Consider the following 22,726-nt stretch of genomic DNA (forward strand, 5'->3'; position numbering starts at 1 on the left):
TGTCTCTAGAAGCCCAGCGGGCCTCTTGTGCCCCACTGGACAGGCCACAGGCTGCCTCTGCCTGGCCTGTTCTCTGGAACTGCAGAACAGCCTGCAGAACTATAGCTTGGCCACAGGTTAGTGTTGCAAAGGGCTGCCGCTTGCTGCATCCTTTGCCCAGCCCTGAGGTTCTCCCAGGGCTGCTAGCTGGCTGTCTGTGACAGCAGGGCCAGTACCTACTCCCTGCTGCTGCTCATCCCCAGCAGCATGATTTTGCAGGTGCTGTGGTGAAGTGTCTCTACCACACAGCTCCCAGTCCCTGGCCGTACCCCTCTGCTGAGTGCTCCTGAGCACTGGCCAGGGCTGGCCACACAGGGCCAGCCACACAGGGGCCCAGAGAGCTGGCACGAGACAAGAATGTCATCCTTATCATCTTCCTTGTCAGACCCCAGTCCCACCCATGTGCTTATGCCCGTGCTGACTGCCTGGGCCCCAAACTGGTCCCAGGAGGAGATTGGCAACCTTGTGGCGCTCTGGGGCCATGCCGACATGCAGAGGCAGTTTGCATAGGGTGGGTGCTCGAATGCCTACATTTATGAGGCCCTGTTGGGTGGCATGCATGAGCAAGGGCACTCTTGGTCAGCACAGCAGTGCTGCATTAAGGTCAAGGCTTTGTGAGCAGTGGATGGCTGTGATAGACTACAGTTGGTGGTCCTGTTGTGCCCATAAGACCATGCATGGCCTTTATGCAGGCGCTGACCTGTATTTTGGTGCCTTGGGTCCCAGGCTGCACCCCTGCAAGTGTCACCAGCATGGGTGGCCTGGCTCAGTCCTTGACCCTCCTTGACCCCCCTGGTGACACATCATGGGAGGAGGGGCCCTTGGACACTGGCAGCTCAGAGAGCTCTGGCCAGCAGTTGTCCCGCCCTTGGGGCAGCCCCAGACCCCAGCATGAGGAGTGGCCAGCCATGACACTGCTGGCCACCTCAGCACCACCCCCTGCCCGGGAGGGCCTCTGTCAGGGTGCTGGCCTGCCGCACATCATGGGCTGCAGACACTGGGCATAGCCGGATACTGTTGGTGACAGGGAGGCCCATGCTGAGCTACCAGCCACGCCAGCCCCAGACACATGGTAAGTCCCTCCCTGAAGGAGGGTTCTCCCAGTCTCTGCCCTGTACCTGACCACTGCCCCTGTTTCCTGCCCCTGGCCTGACTGCACTCCCCTGGCCCTGGGTTCCCTCCCTACAGCACACATGGAGGCAGGACACAGTTCACAACTTTATTCAGCAGCCCATGTCCCCACAGCTGAGTGGGTACAGGCCTCTCACACGCTGAGGAAGATGTCAATGCTGGTACTGAAGTCCTCAGCAGCAGGGGAAAGGATGTGTAGTGCTGCCACGTAGTCCTCCAAATGGTGGCAGAGGTTGAAGGGCAGTCTGGGCTTACCCCCTGTGCTATTGTAGCTCAGGGTCCTAAACCAGGAGTGCAGGTGTGCCTGGGGAATGAGGAGGATCAGCAGCAGTAGGGCATAGTGGCCTGGGCACTGCTGCACCTGCAGAAACAGATCATTGTGCACTGCCCAGGGCACATGCAGCAGGGGTACACTCAGGGCACAGGGTCCAGCCCTGGGGCGCCCCCCTCACCCCAGTTTTCCAGCAGCCCTGTGTGCCCCAAGCCTGAGTGCTATGGCCTGTGTGGCAGAGCAGTTGGCCTGCAAGGAGGTGGGGGGAGCAGGGTCTGGAGCCGCAGCAGAAGGCGCTGCCAGCAGCCTGACCTGGCCTGCCCTGGGAAGGGGGCAGGGGAGGCAGGCTGCCGGCAGCCAGTATGCACAGGTCACTGGCCCCAGGGTAGCAAGGGGGGACAAGGGGCTTGGGCAGCAGCCATCCAGACCTGGGCCTGCTTGGCCAGACTTACCATGGTCCCTGGGCACCCATGCCTGGCCAACCCCCAATATGAAGCTGGGCAGTGCACAGCTCCTGGTGCAGGGCATTTTATCTCTGAAATGCTGCAAACTGCCACAAAGGCTTCTGTCTCTTGCCTCTGCACGGCCAAAATCTGGACACAGGGGAGAGCCCACCAGCCCCAGCGGGGATGTGAGCTCTGAGTCACTGCCGTCCACTGCTGGAGCTGTCCTGATGCTCTGGCTGCACCAGTGGCACGCCCTGGATTGGACCATCCTGCTCCAGTGGCTGGTGGCAGCGGTGGATGAGCAGGAGGCCCGTGCACAGGCCTGGCGGACTGATGATATCGCCTGGGTGGAGGCACAGGACTGGGTGCAGTGGGACCACTGGGCCTGAATGGAAGCACCTAGAGCTGCTCCAGCAGCAAGGGGACACTGAATGCCAGGCCCTGGACACCTTCCTGGGCCTGGTGGCTGTGTCCATGCCCCCCACTGCTCAGTCCCCACCCATGGCCCCACAGGGCCCGTGGGTCACATCCATGCCCTGCAGCAGGCCCCTGTCTGTGCCTGGGAGGAGGTCCTGTGGTGCCTTCTGCCTGCCTGGCCCAACCACCTGCCCCCCTCCCCACCCCAGATTTGCTACCACCTGCTAGGCCCCAGCCCCACCATAGTCCACTGCACCATGCACCTGAAAAAACAGCCATACATGAAGCCACTACCTGCTAGGGACACTGAGGTTCCCAGATCCACGGGGGAATGTCCGGAGGCTGGGGTGCTGGACACTTGCTCCAGGGTTCTGCCCCCTAGGCCTTCCCCCACAGCCCCCTACTCTTGGCTCAAAGATCTGAAATATTGTAAATAGTTTTCCATTTGTAAGTGGGTTTTGTAATGTTGGTTGGTGAGTGGGGAGGGTGGTGGAGGGACTCTGTTGGTTGAGGGGGGAGGGACTGTGGGGTCTGTTTGAGCAGGGAGAGGAGAGGGATGGAGGTGGTTGTTATGAGGGTAATAAAGTTTTTGTTTCAACCATGTGTGTGTCTTGACAGTAGTGCTGGGGGTAGGCAGGGTGTAGGGGATGTGTGGGCGGCAGGGCAGGTGGGCTGGAGTGGAGAGGGCTGGAGGAGTGGGTCAGGCACGGCCTCCCGCAGCCAGTGCCTTGGCCCCTGCTGGCAGGTGCACGGCAGCAGGGGCAGCATCATGGCCAGGAACGCAGGGCGCTGGTCATTGCTGGCAGGGGCCGGGTTGGAGCAATGGGGCGCTGGGTGTCACTGACAAGGGCAGGGGCTGGAGCAGCCCTGGTGTAGGGAGGCAGGGTGGGCAAGGAGGGAGCTGTCATGTGCTGTCCCTGCAATGGGTACACAGCTTCTGGGCAGGGAAGGGGTTGGCCAGGGACCAGAGTTTTCAAGATGGCTGTCAAGTGCTGGCAGCTGGCTCTGGCTTCTACATGACTGCCAAGTGCTGGAAGCCATGTGGCCACAGGCTGAAGCTCCCCCAAGTGGCCACAGGGACATATAGCAAGGACAAAAAAAACCCTGCCCTGGAGTGGTGTAACTTTAAGGGCCTTGTTACACATTAATTTTAGGCAGCTCCTGGAGCTCTTAACCCCTGGACTGTCCACAGATTAACACCTGAGAGTAGTTTTAAGCACACTTAAGGTGTCTTAAAATTACACTACTCCAGGGCAAGTTTATCTCTGATCTGTGTTACCCAACTTGTGTTCCATGAATGTGTGGTCACTCCCCACAGATTTTACATGCCTATGATTTATTTAAATGTCTGAGATGTCCTTGTGATGGAGGAAAAGGACACTTCATGTTGACAAAATCATTAATGATTTTCTAGTGCAGTATTCAAGAGTTTTCATTTTAATGATTAAATAGAATAACCCATAGTATTTCTGGAATAAGAACATTTGCTGTTTTGTACTGTCTTTGAAAATTAAAATTGGGAAAAAATCTATAACCAAGTATCATATATACTATCAAGAAACTGATTTCTTAAGTGGAAATAACATTACGTGAATAATACATAACACCTTAGACCAGAGAATTTACTTATGTCTTAGCTACAGACCATTCAAAATGCAAGAGTTTTTAAAGACATAAGTAACAATTGTAGTACTTCATATTTTCTTTACATTTAAAGAGTTGAGAAATCAAGAAAATTATAACTGGTGTGTTTTCTATCCTCCTTCTGTTCCTTCTCCCCCCATTTTCTGTGTTTATTAATTAGTAATCAATGAGTTTCAGAGCATCTTTGGGTTTTGTTACACATTCATTTTAAGTGGCTCAGGGATGGCTCAACTCCTGGAATGTCCACATATTAAGATGTAAACTAGTTTTAAGCACCCTTTAGGCATCTTAGGGCCTTGTTACACATTGCATTTTGAGCTGTTAGTGCTAGTTTTACATGCCCCCATACATCAAGGTTCCAAAGATTTAAGTTCTCTTCCAATAGAAGGTGCCTAGTGAGAAAGGCATGGTGGTGGTGGCATTTGATTTTGCTATTATAGCTTTGTGGTAAAAGAGTTCACCAAGGAATTGGGTTCTAGGCCCTCCGCAGCCTGAGATGATTTAAACCATGATCACCAGCACCCATATGTTTAAGTAACAGCGAACATTCCTAATGCATTTTGCGTTGCATTCATTGGTGTCAGTGTGCTCTCAGTGGGTTTAACAGACTGGGTCCACCAAAGACATACCCAGAAGTTAGGTACCACCCTGGTCCATTTTTGATTGCATTGGAACTTAGGTTTGAGTCAGGCACAACTTTGTCCAGATGAGAACGCTTCTGCCATGTAAGTTATGGCTTTATGGAATCTTTGCTGTCTAAAATACAGGCATTAAATTAATTTAGGCACCAAATGATTGTATTTGGCCACTGGAACAGGTTGATCTAGAGCAGGGGTCGACAACCCCTGGCGCACATGCCGAGCATGGCATGTGAGGCCATTTTGCTCAGCACACCACGGCCAGCCCCAGCTCTGGGAAGCTGCTGGAGCCCGGGCTACTCCCAGCAGGGCTTGCAGCATCCCAGCTGCCTGCTGGGAGCAACCTGGGCTCTGTGGCTGGCAGCAGCTACCCAGAGCCAGAGCCGGCTGCAGCCAGGAGACTCCAAATAGCTGCGCCGGGCTCTGCAGCCCTGGCATCAGCTCCGTACTGGTGCGTGCACCCATGCGTCGGAGCAGGCGGTGGGGGATGGGCCTGAGGCAGCGCAACCCCGGTCTCTCCCCTGCTCCCAGCACAGAGCTGGTGACTAGGCTCTGGAGCCCAGTGCAGCTGTTTGTAGCCAGTCTGGGCTCTGGGCAGCTGCAGCAAGCAGCGGGCAGGCTGCAGACAGCTCCGCCGGGCTCCACAGCTCTGGCATCAGCTCCGTGCTGGCGGTGATGGTGCACACACCTCGGGGCAGACAGCAGGGCAGTGCAGCCCGCCCCAAGGTGCCCATGCAGTCACCACCAGCACAGAGCTGATTCTGGAGCTGTGGAGCCCGGCACAGCTGTTTTTGGTACATGGTAGAGCAATATCAGTGAAATACCTTAGAACAAAGAGTGACATGGCAGCCTTTGATTCTGCATCTGAGTTACTGCAAGCTATATATCTAGTTAGATCTCAAGTAGCTTACTGACAAGTATCATCCAGAGGCAGGTGGCGATTCCCTCTGGAGGCAAGCAATTCATTGACCATGAGTTTCAAGAAAAAGAGCGAGTTTTTGATGGTCCAGCTTCTCAGAGTTCTTATTATGGCTGCTGCTTCGCCTCGTGGGCAGTCCTTAACTTATATAGACCTTATGACTTCATTTACCTGATCCAGCGAAGGCCAGCATCTGTTGGCTGCTAGCCAACCTATTTGAAATGCATCACTGGTTGCCAGGTAGACTAGCAGGGTCTTTAGCCCCCTTCCAGTCATGATGACATTGCTTAGAACAATAGGCCCCCACCCAGCTGTGTGAGGCCAGTCATGTAGGCAGAGGGAGCAGGTTTCCCCTTTCATCTGGAATGTATCCAGCTCAGGTTACAACTCAGGGTTGCCTGAAGCCAATAGGGCCAGGGGGTCTGGCCTCTGCAGTGACCATGGTCAAATTGACAAATTAGGCATCCACCTGATAGCAGAGTTTGGGGAGAGACACAGATGGCATTCTGCCACAGCTCCAGTCTAGAATCTCTTTTCCTTCTCCCATGTGCCACATTTGTGCTAGAACTGAAGGCCACCCCATTGCAAATCTCTGCACAGATCACTGAGTACTGACCCCTTACATAACTTGCTTTTTGCAAGGTTTACGTGCCTACAGACTTCACAGGTTTGGAAGGGAGGGCCTGTGGACACAAGTATTTGATTCACTTGACTCTTTCCATTTTCATCCTTTGTCTACAAACACTTAAAACAGGCACAAATATCTCCCATACCTCTAAACATGCATACCAATGAGGGTATGCAGAGAAAGAGTACATCTGACCAGAACAGACAGCCTTAGCAGAACATGCATCGCATAAGCAACGTTACATTTTATCTGACGTATGTGTGCTTTCTTCTTCTTGCTGTCTTTTTTGCTTGTGAGCTCACTTGCGCTCTCTCTCTCTCTCTCACTCGCTCCTTTCAGAGGTAAGCTTTATAAAACTCCATTTCATCTCCTGACTTTGTAGCTTTTAGGATTTAGCCAGTTTCTTTAACATTCTATCCACACAGACAGTCAAAACCTTGGAGGAAGAAACTACTATTTCTCCTTTTCAACCCAAGGAATTTTTCCCATCTGAAAAACGTGCATGTGGAATATTCCCCTCCCATCTTCTTCATAGCTAGACCCTTGACTGAAAGATGTGTATATACTTTATTCTATACGATGTTTCTCAGGCATCATTATTATTTCTGTTGTTGTTGTTAGGATATGGGAAAAAAAACTTTTCTAAAATGCATAAATTATTGGAGAGGGAGTTATATATTCAAAAATAATTTGTGTACACTTAGTAGACAAAGTAGCACTCGGAGAAGCTAAAATGCACCAACCTGGGTCCTTAACTTCTGTTCAACACACACACACACACACACACACACACACACACACACACGTTCTGCTCAAAGCACATTTGTGTGCGTTGCGATCTTATTCTACCCTCATATGTGTGTGTGTGCTGAGCAGAATGTGTGTGTGGTGGGGTTTTGAGCAGAAGCTGAGGACGCAGCTATTGGTGCATTTTAGCTTCTGCCTCCACTAATTAATGCAGTAACTGGCTCCCTTCTTCCTCCAATAATTTATGCATTTTAGAATAATTTTTTCCCCTTATCACAACAGCAACACCTGAAAAACATTATGACCCAGTTCTTGATGAGGTGAATCAATTGGGATATGACAATTTATGTAAAATGAGAAACTGATCTGATGTGAGTATATGTATGTAAAGTGTGTGTATGTGTAATAAAATACTTGTATCAGTATAGCATATCAAGTATGAATTTCTGCCAGATGCCTTATTTCAGGCAAACTGGATTACAAATGTCTATAATCATAACACATCTTTCATTATTTTACCAAAAGTCAGGCAGAAGTCAGACACTTGTTTTGTATAAAGCATCCTGATTAAAAATATATACAACTCTAGGAGTATATGATGATATCGTTACTTTTTTAAACATGATTTCCCTTAGTGCACAAGTGTTTTTTTGCTGATGCTTTTTTTGGATCAACTGTATAGTTGAGAGAGATGATAAACATGCCTTTGGGCATAACGTCCTCTTCCTTAGGTCTTGAAAAGTATTTTAAACATATTTCCTGAGCCATCATGACTGAACATCCAACTGTACTTTCTTCAGTCAGCAAGCAATCTATAGTGTTATGAAACAGGACTATTGTGCTGTTAAGTAATCAATATATACTTACTTGAGTATGAGAGATGAATTCAGTTCTCTGATTCTGACTATGTACTCCACCGTGTTTTTTCTGTTTTTCTATTTCACTGTGTTCTTTTTTTTTTTTAAATGACAGGTTGCCTTTGCCTCCTGGTGCCTTCTCAGGTCTTTGGGAAAATCAGGAAATGACCGAGAAGATATATTTCCAAAAATTTCCAGTAAGAAATGCAAATTGAACTACTTAAACTATGGCAAAGATATTAGTTAACTTAGATTATATCATTCCCTCTTTTTTTGAGAGAGTTTGATGGATCCATGCATATGTCTATGCACAGATATGTAAAGCTAAAAACATTTAAAGTCAAACCTTTCTTTATATGGAGTATTAGCATGAAGGAGAGCCAAAAAAATCAGTTTGACTTCCATGGGTGGCATGTATGGAGCAGGAGGTCACAACTAGGAAGGGGAGTGAGCACTTCAGTGAAATTAATTATGCTGCCCTCATCAGATAAATACATAGCGTGGACTGTCCAACCTCTCACATCTCCTTTCTACATGGAATTGTGTGTGTTTGGTTTTGTGTGTGTGTGTGTCAAAGAAAAGAAGAATTGGTCTGACGGTTGAAATAGCTGAGTAAATAGCTGTTGTTTTGTGCACGGGCAAGCTATTGCTATTATGATTCCAGAACATGATATTCCAGATATAAACAACAAGACTATCATTAGGATCAGAGGTTAATTTTGCTGCCCCTCTCCTTCTTGTAAGAACCTATTTCTACTGGATTCAGAAGAGCTACCTTACGTAAGACCAGCACTGAAAAGTGAATAGTGTACGGGAAGCCTGGACATGGAGCCCTGCTACTTTCTCTTATTCTAACCTCATAAAAGTCATGAAACTCACTTGGGGAGCATGAACAAGCTATATTGTGAAAAAAGAATTTTGAATAAAGTATTTCAGAATAAAATAATAGTGTAAAAAAAGAAAGGAAGGAAAAGACAGAGCTGATATTCTTTAGAGTCAATGTGATTCAGCATGTTTTAGTTTACTGTGAATATACATAATATAATGCATAAGCTTTAGATAGGAAGAATATAGACTTTTTTTCTTCTACTTCACCAAATCAGTCTTAATTTTGTTTGTAGAACACTTGTATTCCTAGTCATAATCCCAGGTTATTCCTTGTGGTTCTGTTTTCAGGGCTACTATGATACCATGGATGCAGGTTACATGGATGAGGAAGGCTATTTATATGTGCTGTCTCGAGTTGATGATGTGATCAATATTGCAGGTCATAGAATTTCGGCAGGAGCAATTGAGGAGGTAAGCACAAACTTGCCAGTAAAAATAGGCAAGCAGGAGAATAAAGATAGCTATACTTAGAAAATGGAGACAATCACAAAAATATATTTGGGCCTTGACTATGTGTTAATTTATACAAAAATAGCCCCTGGCTGGAGCACTGCAAAGTTACCACTAAGGTGTGCTCCCCATCCAGGAGGTTGAAGTGGGGCTTCTCTCTCTGTCTCTGTCTCTCCTCCTACCCCCCCACATCTTCCTTCCAGGGAAGCTTGTTAGTGAGCCCAATCATGGATAGTCCCTTGACTCCCTGCAAGTGAGTTAAGGTGGGAGAACATCTTTCACAGCTGCTGCTCAATTCATTGGCAAGAAGGGCAGCAAGGAATGCTATTGCTCCTCTGGTGGTCAGAACTGCAGAAGGAGATTTCTGTGGTGGGCTTTCATGGAGCCTGCAGCTCTCCTCTCGTTGCTACATGCAACTTTACAGAAGTTACGTGTGGTGCTACAAAAGCAGTGCTGCAGAGACGCTCCTGTTTCAAAAAGGAACACTGCTGTAGTATGGGCGGTATTTCTGTAACATTTGCACATTTTTATACCAGTATGGGGGTGCTTGAATATCTGTTTTTTGTAGCACAATGAAGGGGTTTGTAGCTCTACAAATCTAACATCTGTCTTGCATGTTGGTTTTTCTTTTTCTGAAGTGTACCTGATTCTGAAGTGTACTTTGCTTCATCAAAAAATATATAGTTATTGGACTAGGTGCTTTATAAAATAAGCTATTTGAAGAACAGAAATAGATCCAGGGTGGATTTTTAAAAACACAGTGTTTGGACAATTCCACCACTACTGATACTATTGGTAAAATTCAGTTTGTCAAGTGTTTTATCATTGGCTTCACTTGAAGCAGAGGTAAGCCAAAAATGAATTCTTCTGAAGACCTCACCCATATGTCCCAATTCACTGAAGTAATATGTATGTAACACTGAAAGTTACCAACAGTACTTTTTATAAAAGCATTTGAAATTCATTTCCTTGTTTACTGACCTGTCCAGACCTACTGTAATTGCCAATTCTGGATTTCCCTCAAGATATGACAAGTCAGCTTTTTGTTTGGTATTTGGTATGTTTGCTGTTAGAGAACAGTGTATTTTTCCAGGCTCTTAATTTAGTAGTCAGGTAATTCAGGAACTCATTTTTAATTTGTTTGTAATACTATTCTTGTGATATATAAATTGACCTGTATGTTTCACATTTTAGAATTTAAAGAGTAAAATTTAGATGTCTGGACATTCTGTGGTCTCACAAGATTTTTTGGTTGCACAAAAGCTACCATAGACCCTATAGATTACTCTAATTGTATGCTTTAAAAGGGAAATCTTTGAGTAATACAGAATAGAAATGCCATCAGCTTTACCTTACTCTGTGTCATTCCTCAACAGCTCTCGACAAGTTAGTTTGAGTACTGGAAGAAGTATAGCCATGTTAATGCATGACCCTATGCATACTCCTTCATAGTTGGGTTGGTTGTTCCTACAAGGCGCTGCACTGCGCATTGTAGAGCTTCCAGAAGAGGCACAGCACAGAAGGTGACTCCTGGTCTTTACATCTGTATCATTAAGTGCATGAATTGGGTATTGTTCTTTATTTTTTCACTCTGGATCTGAAGCTGATGTAATGGGTAGTGATGTAAATTGCCCAACATTTAGCATTGTACCACTTCATCTCTATGTGCCATGTGAGCCCTCTCCTTTTCCATGATCACAGTCTTTATTTTTTCTGTCTTCTCCCCTACTGTGATGCAGTTTTGTTCCCCAGAAAACAATAAATGTTTAATCCTAAGAAAATTTCTTACAGCTTCTCAGTTCAACCTTTGAACAAAACTGAAAAACTAGACGCTACTTAATGTGTGCAGGGCAAACTGCTATTTAAATGAGAAAACATTAACAACAACACAATGAACTCTTCAGTAAGATCAGTAAATACAGAATTAAGAGGTTCAGTGAATCTCCCTTTAATTAAATGGTAGTCACCTTGTTGAACATGCATATTTATCTCCATTTACATTTATAGTTACACATAGTTTAACAAGCCTTTCTTTAGCTTTTTTACCACAAATCTCAATCTTCTTATGTTTCAGTAAGATTAGGTAATTGTACCAAGGCGTCCCAAAGTCTCCTCAGCACCCTGTCTTTATGGGGATGCTGTAGAAGTTACAGCTTTCTCTGTTGCTCGCTGAATGGTTGTTACATACCTCTCATAATTGTAGCTTCTGGCTTATTCTCTGTGTGTGCATTTCAAACTGTTTGCCTCTCACTAAGGCAAAGGATATTAAAAGAGATTCAGCTTGAGTAGTTCCCTGCCTATGCATGGATACTGGCTGCTGCTGCAGCAGAGAGTAGGAATTAATCCCAGTGCAGTGCTGCCATTCTATAAAAACCTTCTCTTTTATTTTTGGTTTCTTATATTCTAGTGGTATAGCTTTTCAGTGGCATGCACCATTTCTATTATCAATCTTGCTATTTATTTTATGATAGTTTAGATTGGCATAGTGGCATCTAACGCATGATCCGACAATTGCACCTCCTGCTATATGCTTGTGGCATGGCAGGAGGCACGATTATGTGAATCGCACATTAGATCCCATTGCGCCTTTACCTGCACATGTAGAGGGAGCCTGAGTGTTATGTTTGCTGTGGGTGCACCAAAATTCATATCTTCTTTACCATTTTGATGTTCTTACACTTTCCTGATCCAGAAGGACTTAATTGATTAAGATTTTACCCTTTCTTTAACAACATACAGTGCCTCTCTTTTAATGTGCCTGATGTATGAAGCAAAAAAGTATCACATAATGCTCTGAATGAGAGGGCAAAGGAACCTCCTGTAGGTGCCATTAAATAGTGGTCAAAGTTCTCCTTGAATGGAAATCCCATGACAAGTCTATCTACTGTGTAAATATAATTTTAAGGTACACATTTGTTTTGCAGTCAATAGTACCTGGCATGTGAAATAACTGTGACTGTTTTTTAATAGTTTTTACAGACGCAGTGCTATTGCTTTGCTACAAGAGTTTACTTAAATGATAGTGTTTTGTAGCATAGAGCAAACAAATCTCTGGTGTATTTATGTGGTGCATATTTTGTGTGGATACGTAGCACTTCCACAGAATTTTGTGCTCACGTGTCACAGGCATTTGGGGGCTGTGCTACAGCATTTGTTTCTCATGTGTTGCAATCTGGATATAACCATTTGGATAGAGCTATATATTAAAAATCCTTCTAAGCACAGGATGTATGCATGGCAAACCTCTTTTGTAAGGCTTTCATAATGTAAAACTGACTATGTGCACCATAATGCTTTGGGCTAAGGGTGGTGAACTCTGAATTTTGTTGTGTGTAGAATGATGAGCCTCTCACTGTGGATCTGTGGCTGACATTGGAAATCTAGCAGAACTTCTTCTCTGCCCAGCGAGGAGAAGTTCCCCTGACCCTTCCCTTTGTTTCTGGTAGCAAAAACAACTCTTTGCTTTCTGCTTTTCTAGGCTTTCTCTTCTAGCTTCTCTTCAGCTTTCCTCTCTTCTCTCCAAGTGTCCAAGGGACTTTCCCCTCCTGTAGACTTGCGTGCATAAGTAGCCAACATAAGTGCAGTATTTCTACATAACAGGTGAAAGACATCTGCATATCTGGGTATTCATTTGCACAGCCAAAACAGAGACCTTACCCCAGCTGGCCTTCCCTCCACTTCCCTGGGTATCCTTGTTTCTGAAAACATGAGAGGTAAGAATCTATTGACCATTAACACAGACACCTAGTTCGGGAAGTTAAAAACCTATATGTGGACAGTGTAGGAGACTTGCAAACAAGCACATAGAGGTATAACTGTGGATATGGAGATAAATAGAAGATGGCACTGAATGATTTATGAGGGAAGCTGACAAGGTGGACGAAGTCTGGAACTTTGGTAGAACTGGGGAGGAGGCAGGTGGCAAAGCTTAACAGATAAACATAATGTAATTTTAAAAAGTTACGTGATATCTTGGTTGCGTGGAAGTGGCTTAAGGCTTTTTTAACATTGAACCTTGACAGTAACAACAGTGTACCCAGTTTTTCCATTAATACAGAAGACTAATTTCCGTTACTAACAGGATTTTTATATTGATGATGGGCCGCTTATGGAAAACTATGCTTGTGAATCGCTGCCAGTTAGATATATTTTGGCATCCTGTGAATGTGCGATGCTAAAATAATGTAAAGTGAAGATAAACTATGGAAAGTAATGTGCAGTGGGTTTGTGTGGGATGCTAGTCATGCTTTGTGACTGTTGGCTTGTGACCTGAGGTATTTATCATCGGATTGGGATTATCTTTGGTCATTGATATAGGAATAATGTTTTGCTTCTGTAATAGGCTGTTACTTTAGGAAAGTATTGACCCATATTAACCCATATATCCCTCCAGTTTTGCTGCTTTACTGTTTGTAAATAATGGCCATGGCAAAGCTCATTCCTGGTGAGACATGTTTTGTACTTTTTATCTGCCAGTAATGATGAAAGAGTTAGTGTATAGTATCACTGTTGTAATTTTTACAGGGAGGGTTTAATTATTGGCTGTACACATGACATCAGTAGACCCAAATTCTTAAAGGAGAATTCTAAGGATCCCTGTCCTTTAGCGCAGTAGTTCCCAATCTGTGGTACACGTAGCACCAGTGGTATGCAGACAGCCTGTCAGTGGTATGCATTAACAGATTTATTATAATTACTTTATATGACAAAAATTTGCTCATGGTACTTAAGGTTGAACTGAAAAAATTCTGGGTGTTTCTTAAGGCTGCATTGTTTTAAACTGGCGATGCACAATCTGTCCGAGTTTGGGAACCGCTGCTTTAGTGTATATAATCACTGTGTTCACCTGGATCCTTAGTTATAGGGAAAGAACAGCAGAGAACCATAGGCTCAGTGCCTCCGCTTTCTATTTTAGAAGTCTGGATGAAGTGGTATTTTTCTTGTTCCAACAAACTGAAACCTCAGTTTCAGATCAGAGTTTCCTCTCCATTTCTTCTCCTACCTAGGCAAGTTGAGATGAAATGTACAACTTTATATATATTCCTTTTAGTTTCCTTTTGAAGTGGTTTCAGGTGCAAGTAGTGAATTCTTACAATATTGAATCATGTTGTTTCATGCAGGCCTTTCAAGGCAGGGGCTTTGCTTTAATATATGTTTTTAGAGGAGATATTGTATGTATTGTACTACTCTTGGGATCTTGCTATAAACTCCTAAAATTGACAGGTTTTTTTTTTTTTAATCTGACTTTTTAAAATCAACCCGTGAGGACTGTTTTTCTCAGGTTTGTTCTCCTTTTTCCCTCATTATATCTTCTGTACAAATGTAATGAAAATCATTATGCCATACAATTGAGTACTAAGTTTGTTCTTCATGTCGACATGCTGTTTTTTTTCATGGAAATGTTTACTCGTTTTTTTTTCACTGCAATGACTGATTCAGATTTCCACCACCTCTCTCAGATTATCCTTTCCCATGGTGCTGTGACTGACTGCGCTGTTGTGGGCCTGGAGGATGCTTTGAAAGGTCACGTTCCACTAGCACTGTGTGTATTGAGAAATGGTGAGAGTTCATTTCTCTTTATTGACTCTCACATCTGGTGTCAGTGAGATTGTATAATATTGCTTAGTAGTAAAAGCTTTTGTAATTTCTCACCAGATGTAAAGATGGAAGAAGAGAAAGTTTTGGAAGGGATTGTTAAATGTGTTCGACAGAACCTTGGTCCTGTGGCAGCCTTCCAAAAGGCAGTGTTCGTGAAACAGATACCAAAGACACGTTCTGGCAAGATACCACGTTCTGCTCTTTCTGCCCTTGTCAATGGCAACCCATATCAGGTAAACTAGAGGGGCTCTTTATCTAATGAACTGGCCACATCTTTTGATTCTTAAATTGTTTTGCTGTTTGCTCCAATTAACTGGTATTGCTGCTTCATTTTGTTGTTTTGCTTTCCATATAATTTTGCTTTCACAATCATCATGTCCAAGTCCTGAATATTTTTGTTCTTGATTACACCTCTGTAGTTGAGGTGTTTTTGAATGAACACCTCTACTATGCAGTTTGGTAATCTGCTATCATATATTTGTGTACACTCTTTTCTTACAGATAACACCAACCATTGAGGATCCTCATGCATTTAAACATATAGAAGAAGTGCTGAAGAACAAATAAAAGAACTGTTGTCCATCTTATAGTATATTGTACTAACAAACCTCCTAATGAACTGAGTTTATAGAGTTTCTATTCAGCAATGCAAGATATTTAAAAATCTGAAATAATCTGGGGCTATTTTTTTTACTATAAAGCTGTTACTGTATTCTTTATCATGGACAGCAAAATATACTGAGTGTATAGGAAGGACATTGTAATTTTTATTTTACTGGATGTTGAGATGTTTAACTATGCAATGGCAAAGAGTTTTAACAGCATCTTGGAAGGAAGGTCCATGGATTCATATATTTTAAGGCAAGAAAGGATATTAGATCCTGTAATCTGACCTCTTTAATCACAGGCTCTTGAATGTTGCCTGGTGCCCCATCACTTGTAATTTGTATTTGCTTAAGGCATATCTTTGGAAAGGCTTCCTAAATCACTTGGATTTAAAAATATCAAGAGATGGAGAATCCACCACTTAACTTGGTTGTTTGTTGCAACAGAAAATCACCCTTGCTGTTAAGAATTTCTTCCTTATTTTCAATTTAAATGGTCTGATTTCAGCTATTTTTGTGGCTTTCTCTGGTAGATTAAAGAGCACTTTCGAATGGTATTTTTCTCAGTGAAGGCTCTTATACACTGTACTCAACTCCCCTCTCAATCTTCTTTTTTGATAAGCTTAAACGCATAAGCTTCATAAGCCTCACTGATAGGCATTTTCTCCAGCTCCCAATAATGTTTTCCAGTTCCCTTTCCAGTTTCTCAACACCCTATTTAAAATATGGATGAAAGAACTGTCACAGTATTCTAGTATCCATCTCACTAATGCTGTATGCAGAGGTAAAATCACCCCCAATTACTCCTCCTTCCACAATTACTATCTTTCCATGCCATCCAACTGAAAGGTCATTTTGTGGCATTTGTCCACTATAACTCCTAGATTCTTTTCAGAGACTGCTTTCCAGTTAGCTTTGCATTCGGCTATGTTAAAATATATTTTGTTCAAAATGGTTTGCCAGTTTACCAGGTGCTGCAAATCATTATGTATGGCTGCCCTTTTCTCCTCACTATTTAATCTTCTGCTGCTCCTTGTGTCAGTCATCCCCAGATTTTTATCAGAAATGATTTCAAATACTGGATTTCCAGATAATGGATACAACTTGTAGAATTGTATCCAAATTAGTTTTTTACCTCTGCTGAATTTTGTTAGGATCACCACTTTTTAGAGGGTGCACCATTAACAACTATTTTTTTAAATCTACCAAATAGCTGGTTCTCATCCTAGTTAACTGTTAACCTGTGCTTCATTGATTTTATGTAGTGCCAATTTTTTAATCACTATGTCATGCACTAAGTCAGTTATCTTACATCATGCTGTTACAACTAAGCTGCTGCCTTTATTAACCAAACTTGCCATCTTATCAAAGAATAAAATCAAGTTTGTTTGGCAGGACCTATTATTTTTCCATAAAATCATTATAATTTACATTAATTATATTTCTGTGCTTTTGTTCTTCATCAATTGAATTTCATATCACCTTTTCACTGTTTTGTCAAGGACTGACAATTAACCAGCCTGATTTTCACTCTTGGTACGTTTAGTACTGTTTTAGTTTTCTAGACCTCCCCAGTATTCCAAGATTGATTGAGAGTTTACATCAGTGGTCCAGTGATTTCATCAGTTAGCTCTTTAAAGGCTCTTGGGTACCAGGTTAGGTTGATATAAAAATATCTGTAGTGAATTTATTACTAAGAGAATAGAAAGTACTTTTATCATCTCCGGGTATACAAACATATTGTTCTGCTTTTTTGCAAACACACAATAGAAATATTTTTGACCATTCTTCCCTTCTATGCATCATTAATAATATTAACATCCCTGCCATTAATAGGGATATAAAATTACTGGATTTCTTTTTTCTAATAAACTTGAAATGTCCCTTTTTAGTGTCTTTAGCCCTGTAAGTCATAGTTGTTTTCTATGTCTTTAGGTTCCTTTACCAATTTATGTTGTACAACTTTTGAATTAGATCAGTTGCTTTTTGTTTCCTCTTTCCACCATTATATGGAATTATATTTAACTGGTGCCTTCACTTTGCTACTGAATCAGCATGGGCTTTTATTCAAAGTTGTTCTTTTTTCTTGCTTCTGGAATTGCAGCTTTTTGACCAAAATGTTTGTGGTGGAAGATACTCATTTGTCTATTTCTTATTTTAAGGTTATTTTTCAGTTGAGAGAGGAAAAAACTCAAAGCCTTTTAAGACCATACATCTTCCTAAATATTGCAGCTATAGCTCATACAGAAGCTTTGTGCAGTGATTTCTTTGATTTGACTTGGGTGACTTTCTTGGTTTGTGCTATACAGGAGGTCAGACTTAGGCTTCTGGCCTTAAAGTATATGAAACTCTGTTTATGACTGACCCTTGATTTATTGTTAATTGTAATAGTGTTGAATGAAAAACTATGATGTGGAAACTTGTGTTAAAGATGGACCATCTGCTTACACTCTGAATTGCTGACCTCCTTAATTTATGTCATTCTTATGAAAGGGATAACCAGTTAGTATCTGTCTGTACTGTTGCCATGTAACCACATCCTTCAACTTCATTGTGACCTTATATGACCAAAGAGTTAATCCTGCAGCTATCAGAGAGCCCATTCCTGCAAGGTGTTCCAGAGTGCTGAGAGTTTGCTTGAGTGACTTTATGCTTTCAGGAGATCCTTAAGTGTTAAAGATGCTCAGAATATCACCAGACGGATTCCATACCACTGTAATTTGCTGCTTTACTGTCAGGTAGTATCTTTTCACTGTATGATGCATTTAATAATTTATTATTCTTAATGGATAAAAAATATACAGAACATCAGGGGAAAAGGTTTTTAGAAAGCAAAACAAGGGAGTCACTATATATTAGTGTCTCCAGTCACTTTCCTGATCTCCACACTCAAAAAGAATACTATTAGATTTAAAGAATATTTATATACAGTAATGAGAGCACCCATTGTTTTTTTTCAATGACAATATCTTCTCAAAGGCAACCATCCAGAAAGGCTGGTATCACCTACTGAGTAAAGGTATCAGATGCCAGAACTATTGACACATGCATTTAACACAACTGTTAATTTTCATGGCCAAATAAAGTAACTGGCAGGCTATAAGGGATTGGAAGTAGTGAAGAATAATTAGGGTGATTCCCATTCAAGTGCCCTGCTGGGCTATGAGCACTTTTTAGGGCTGGAGCCATAGGCCATGTTGTTATGGCACCCTCAAATACACCGTGCAGCACTGTGTGTATTATTCCTCACCTCCTAAACAGGAGCAGTGTAACCAGACTGTGTAGTTCTAGGCAGTGCGGGTAAGCTAACTGGCATTGTCACTTGGCAGTGGTAATTAGCAGGGATCTGGGTTTTCCATTTCCCACGGAAAAATGGAGAAAACCATGGATTTTCCATTTTTATCAGAGAAAACATGGATTTCCCCTTTTAACAGAGTAACCTGTGGATTTCTCACTTTTGCAAAGAGCTCTTGCAGGCTGGCTGAGTTCCAGCCTGCAAGAGCTGATTGCAAAAAGGGTGGAAGCCCCAACCCTGCCCAGAAGGGGAGGGAGAGGAGGATGGGTGGGCCCTGAGGCTTTTAGTCAAGTCTTGGGTCAGACTATATTTCCTTCTGGAGCCTGTGAAGTGGTAAGTGGGGCTTGCAGGGGCCTGGGGGGTTGCCAGGCAGGGCTGGGGCAGAAGCTGACTGGGGGTTGAGAGAGTGGGGAGGTTTGCAGCTGGCTGGGAGCTGGGGGGGTTTGCAGCCACCTGGGGGATTTTCAGGAGGTGGGGGGTTTTGCAGCCAAGGGGGATGGGGTTTGCAGCCAGCTGGGAGGTTTGCAGCGGGCTGGGAGCTGGTTGGGGTTGCAGTCAGCTGTGGGGTTTGCAGCTGGGAGCTGGGGGGTTTGCAGCCAGCTGGGAGGTTTACAGCTGGCTGGGAGCTGGGGGGTTTGCAACCAGCTGAGGTTTGCAGCTGGGAGTTGGGGGGGTTAGAGCCAGCTGGGAGGTTTGCAGCTGGCTGGGAGCTGGGGGATTTTGCAGCCAGCTAGGAGGCTTGCAGCTGCTGGGAGCTGGGGGGTTTGCAGGAGTTGGGGGAGGTTTGCAGCCTGCTGGGAGCTGGGGGGTTTTGCAGCCAGAGCTCGGAGGTTTGCAGTCAGCTGGGAGCATGGGTTTTGCAGCCTCCCTGCCCGAGTGCCAGGCCCACTGCACATGGAACCCAAGTGGTGCTATCGGGGACCGAGCTTGGCTCCTCCATATGTGGCTTCCCTTAAGAGCCAATAGCACAACTCACAGTCCACATGCAGTCAGCCCAGGGTCCACTCTGCATCTTCCCCCTACCCCTCCCTGCTCCCTTAGCCCCAGGCAGCTCCCAGTGGGAGTGTGTCCAGTGTCCACACATGCATGCACACACACATGCACGTACAGATGCATACACACATGCACACCCATAGATGTGCACACGGGTGCATACACATGTATACATGCATAGATGCACACGTGAAAGAGGGGTACCAGGAGGGCTGGGGAGACTGTAGGGGGGAGTGAGGGACACTAGCAGCGCCAGGGGGGCTGTGAAGGGCCTTTAATTTTAATAATAGATTTGGGTTTTTTTATCAGAGAAGTTGCAGTTTTTTTATCAGAGAAAACCAGGATCCCTTGTAATTAGTTTGCTCTCTGCACTGCTTAGAGGTAGCTTATACTGTTTCCAGTTGGTGGGGAGAGGGTCATTGCCTATTAGGGCTGTGTGAAATTTCGGCAGCTGTTTTGCTTCAGAGGTGTTTTGGTCCATTTTGGCACCCAAAACACCAAATCTGAAATGAAAAGGAAGGCTCCAAAACATCTCCAAAATTAAATGAAACTATCCAAAATGTTTTGGAAATGTTTCAGATGTTTCATAGCTGGGCTTGCAGGGAAACAGAAACTAACAAGAGGGAGGGGGAAGAGGGTCAGAAAGACTGCTCTGATGTTGATATCTGTAGCTGGCCAGTATCTGTGAGCTGTCCCTGAGGTCCCTGAGTGCTCTGGGGGAGGGATTACAGCCTGCTGTCATCCTGCGCGCAGATCCGGGGGCCCGTGCCCTCTGGGAGGAGTCTGGCACAGACCCGCAGCCCTCCCTGTGGGTGTGGGCCCCCAACTCTGCGTGCAGGATGACAGCAGGCTGCTGCTGCCAGCTGGGGCAGTGCCAGCACCCCAGTCTGCTCGGTGCAGCCTGCACTGAGCACAGCCGGGGGACATGCAGGAGAAGCCCCCATGGCTACCCAGCCTGGCCACATTCCCTGCCCGGCTTAGCAGTGCTGGACCTGTGCCACACGACAACTGCTGTGTGGGTGCTAGGCAAGGGGGGCAATCCCCACTGCCCCGCACTGTGCAAGGGGGCTCTGCCATGAGTGTCTAGAGGCTCCAGTCACCACTCCTGCATCCGGTAAGTACAGGGCTTTTTTTTTTTTTAAGTGCCAGGACTAGGCTGGGGCCAGGTGGTGGATGGAGCCAGGCAGGGCAGCCATGGGAGCTTCTCCCGTGGTTCCCCTTGCCCGGGGAGAGGAAGGCACAGCTGGAGGAGCTTCGGGACTACCTGCAGCCACCTGGCTGTGCCTCCCTCTTCCCAGCCAATCCGAATATCTGAAACAGCATTGAAACTCCGCAACAGATTTGGCCGAATTGAAACAGAGCAGTGATCCAAAACACTGAAACGAATCACCTCTGAAATGGCTGACTCTGAAATCGAAATGAGACATAGCCATTTCGCGCAGCCCTATTGCCTATGCTGCATGCATGTTTGAGGGTGGTCCTGCTGGGCATGGGAAGCTTACAGTATGGATTTTCCTCAGAGTTTCATCTTCTGCAGACAAGTCTTGAACCAAATAATGCATTAATGAGCTTGGCACCAAATACAATGCAACAAACCACTATATTTGTTACATAGAATGAGCAGAGTCACATATCCCATAGTAATTTAAGCTGTTTGAGTCTATACTATATTTAACGTTTGACCAGATATTCATATAATAAAATAGTCAACCTGCTGTGGTAGTCATTTTGGGAAAAGTCAGCCAATATAGGCAGGGCCAAGCTACAGGGCTATCCTCTTGTGTTAAGACATCAGAATAGGGTGAAATGAAACTTAAGTGATGGCTAAGTTTATTGCACCAGGTTTGATTTTTCCTTCATGAGCTGAGTTAGGGTACACAGTCCTGTAGCTCATGTGAGTGATGTCTTTCATCTGAGTAGTAAAATTACTCATCTGCACTACTGCTTGCAGAATCTGATGCTTATTTTTTTCCAGTTTGGTTATCCAGTTACCATTTTGTTGCTCTGTAGATGTTCTGTTGTAGTTACCAAGACATTAAATATCATTATGAACATTTATAGCTTTGGAAGGAAGACACAGATGTTCTATGGAAAACTCTAGTGTTGTCTGCCTTCATTTCATTAACAAACATTAAATCAAGTGATCTGCCTAATGCAGAGGGAAGAAAGAGCTACTGGAGCTTTCCTTCTCCAAAGTGTGTAAGTTTGGAGTTGCACACATGCTCAAAACTTAAATTACTGGCGCTGACTTTAAAACTAGAGGATTCTACAATGGATGTAGCAGCTGTAGGTAGAAGCCAAGAGCCTTATTCTCTGTTTTTCCCTTTATCTTGTTTCCTATATTTGTGCAAAGTTCATACAAAATGCTAACTAATCAGGTTCTGAATACTTTTCTGGTTATGCACAATTCACTATTATAAGCAAGATTTTGCCTTTTCTTTGTTCAAATAAGACTGTCTTTGTGTGGTATTAGATATGCAAGTATTTTATCATTGTGAACTGGAGGAACATTCAAGATTTGAATGTCAATTGCTTTCTGGTGTAATAAAAGTAAAGGATGTTTAAAAGTATTTTATATTTTTATGGAGTATTTGTTAAATAATATTTCTAAAGTGTCATGCAAAAATTCATGAGAGGGAAAAAGAAAAGCCTTGTGAGTAAAACCTTGTGAACAAGAATTCAGGGGCCCAGGGGTTCATTTCCTGGATCCATCCATCTGGCAATTCCCACTCCATTTTCCCCCACCAGAAAAATAGAAGTAATACCTTTCTTTCTCTTTCTTATCTATTTCCAGCTCTTTGGAGTGGGACTGTCTTGTACCATTATATGTACAGCTCCTGCAACTGCATGCAGTCTTTTTTCTATTTTCCCAGACCTCCTTGAACTTAAAGATCTTTAGAAAGGGAATTTGGTCAGAATGGCAATTGGATTTGTATCTTTTCATACTGGAGAGCTAAACTAGATATTTCTGAGCTTTGTATTGAAAAACATCATCATCATCTGGCTTTGAGTGCTTTATGTGAGCAGATAAATCCTTTAATGGATATAAACATTCAAGCACCAGGCCCCAGATGGAATCTGCAGCCCTGAATTAGATTTCATATACAGTGAATGAAGCAGAATGAGATCTAATACAACTAGTGCACCAAGAAGAGAGCTC

General features: G+C 44.1%; 1 protein-coding gene across 4 annotated transcripts in view; it reads left to right on the forward strand.

The window, feature by feature from the left end:
- Positions 1 to 22,136, forward strand: part of ACSS3 (acyl-CoA synthetase short chain family member 3) — a 183,464-nt gene extending 161,328 nt beyond the window's left edge. For all 4 annotated transcript variants that reach the window (XM_059726128.1, XM_059726129.1, XM_059726130.1 and 1 more), the window contains 5 exons: positions 7,853 to 7,934; positions 8,914 to 9,036; positions 14,535 to 14,634; positions 14,731 to 14,906; positions 15,175 to 22,136. In XM_059726128.1, coding sequence (XP_059582111.1) covers positions 7,853 to 7,934; positions 8,914 to 9,036; positions 14,535 to 14,634; positions 14,731 to 14,906; positions 15,175 to 15,240 — 547 coding nt within the window. In that variant the 3' untranslated portion in view covers positions 15,241 to 22,136. The remainder of the gene's footprint in view (positions 1 to 7,852; positions 7,935 to 8,913; positions 9,037 to 14,534; positions 14,635 to 14,730; positions 14,907 to 15,174) is intronic.
- Positions 22,137 to 22,726: the final 590 nt, after the last annotated feature.

This window comes from Alligator mississippiensis, chromosome 4, assembly GCF_030867095.1.
Source record: "Alligator mississippiensis isolate rAllMis1 chromosome 4, rAllMis1, whole genome shotgun sequence".
Classification (NCBI taxonomy): Eukaryota; Metazoa; Chordata; order Crocodylia; family Alligatoridae; genus Alligator; species Alligator mississippiensis.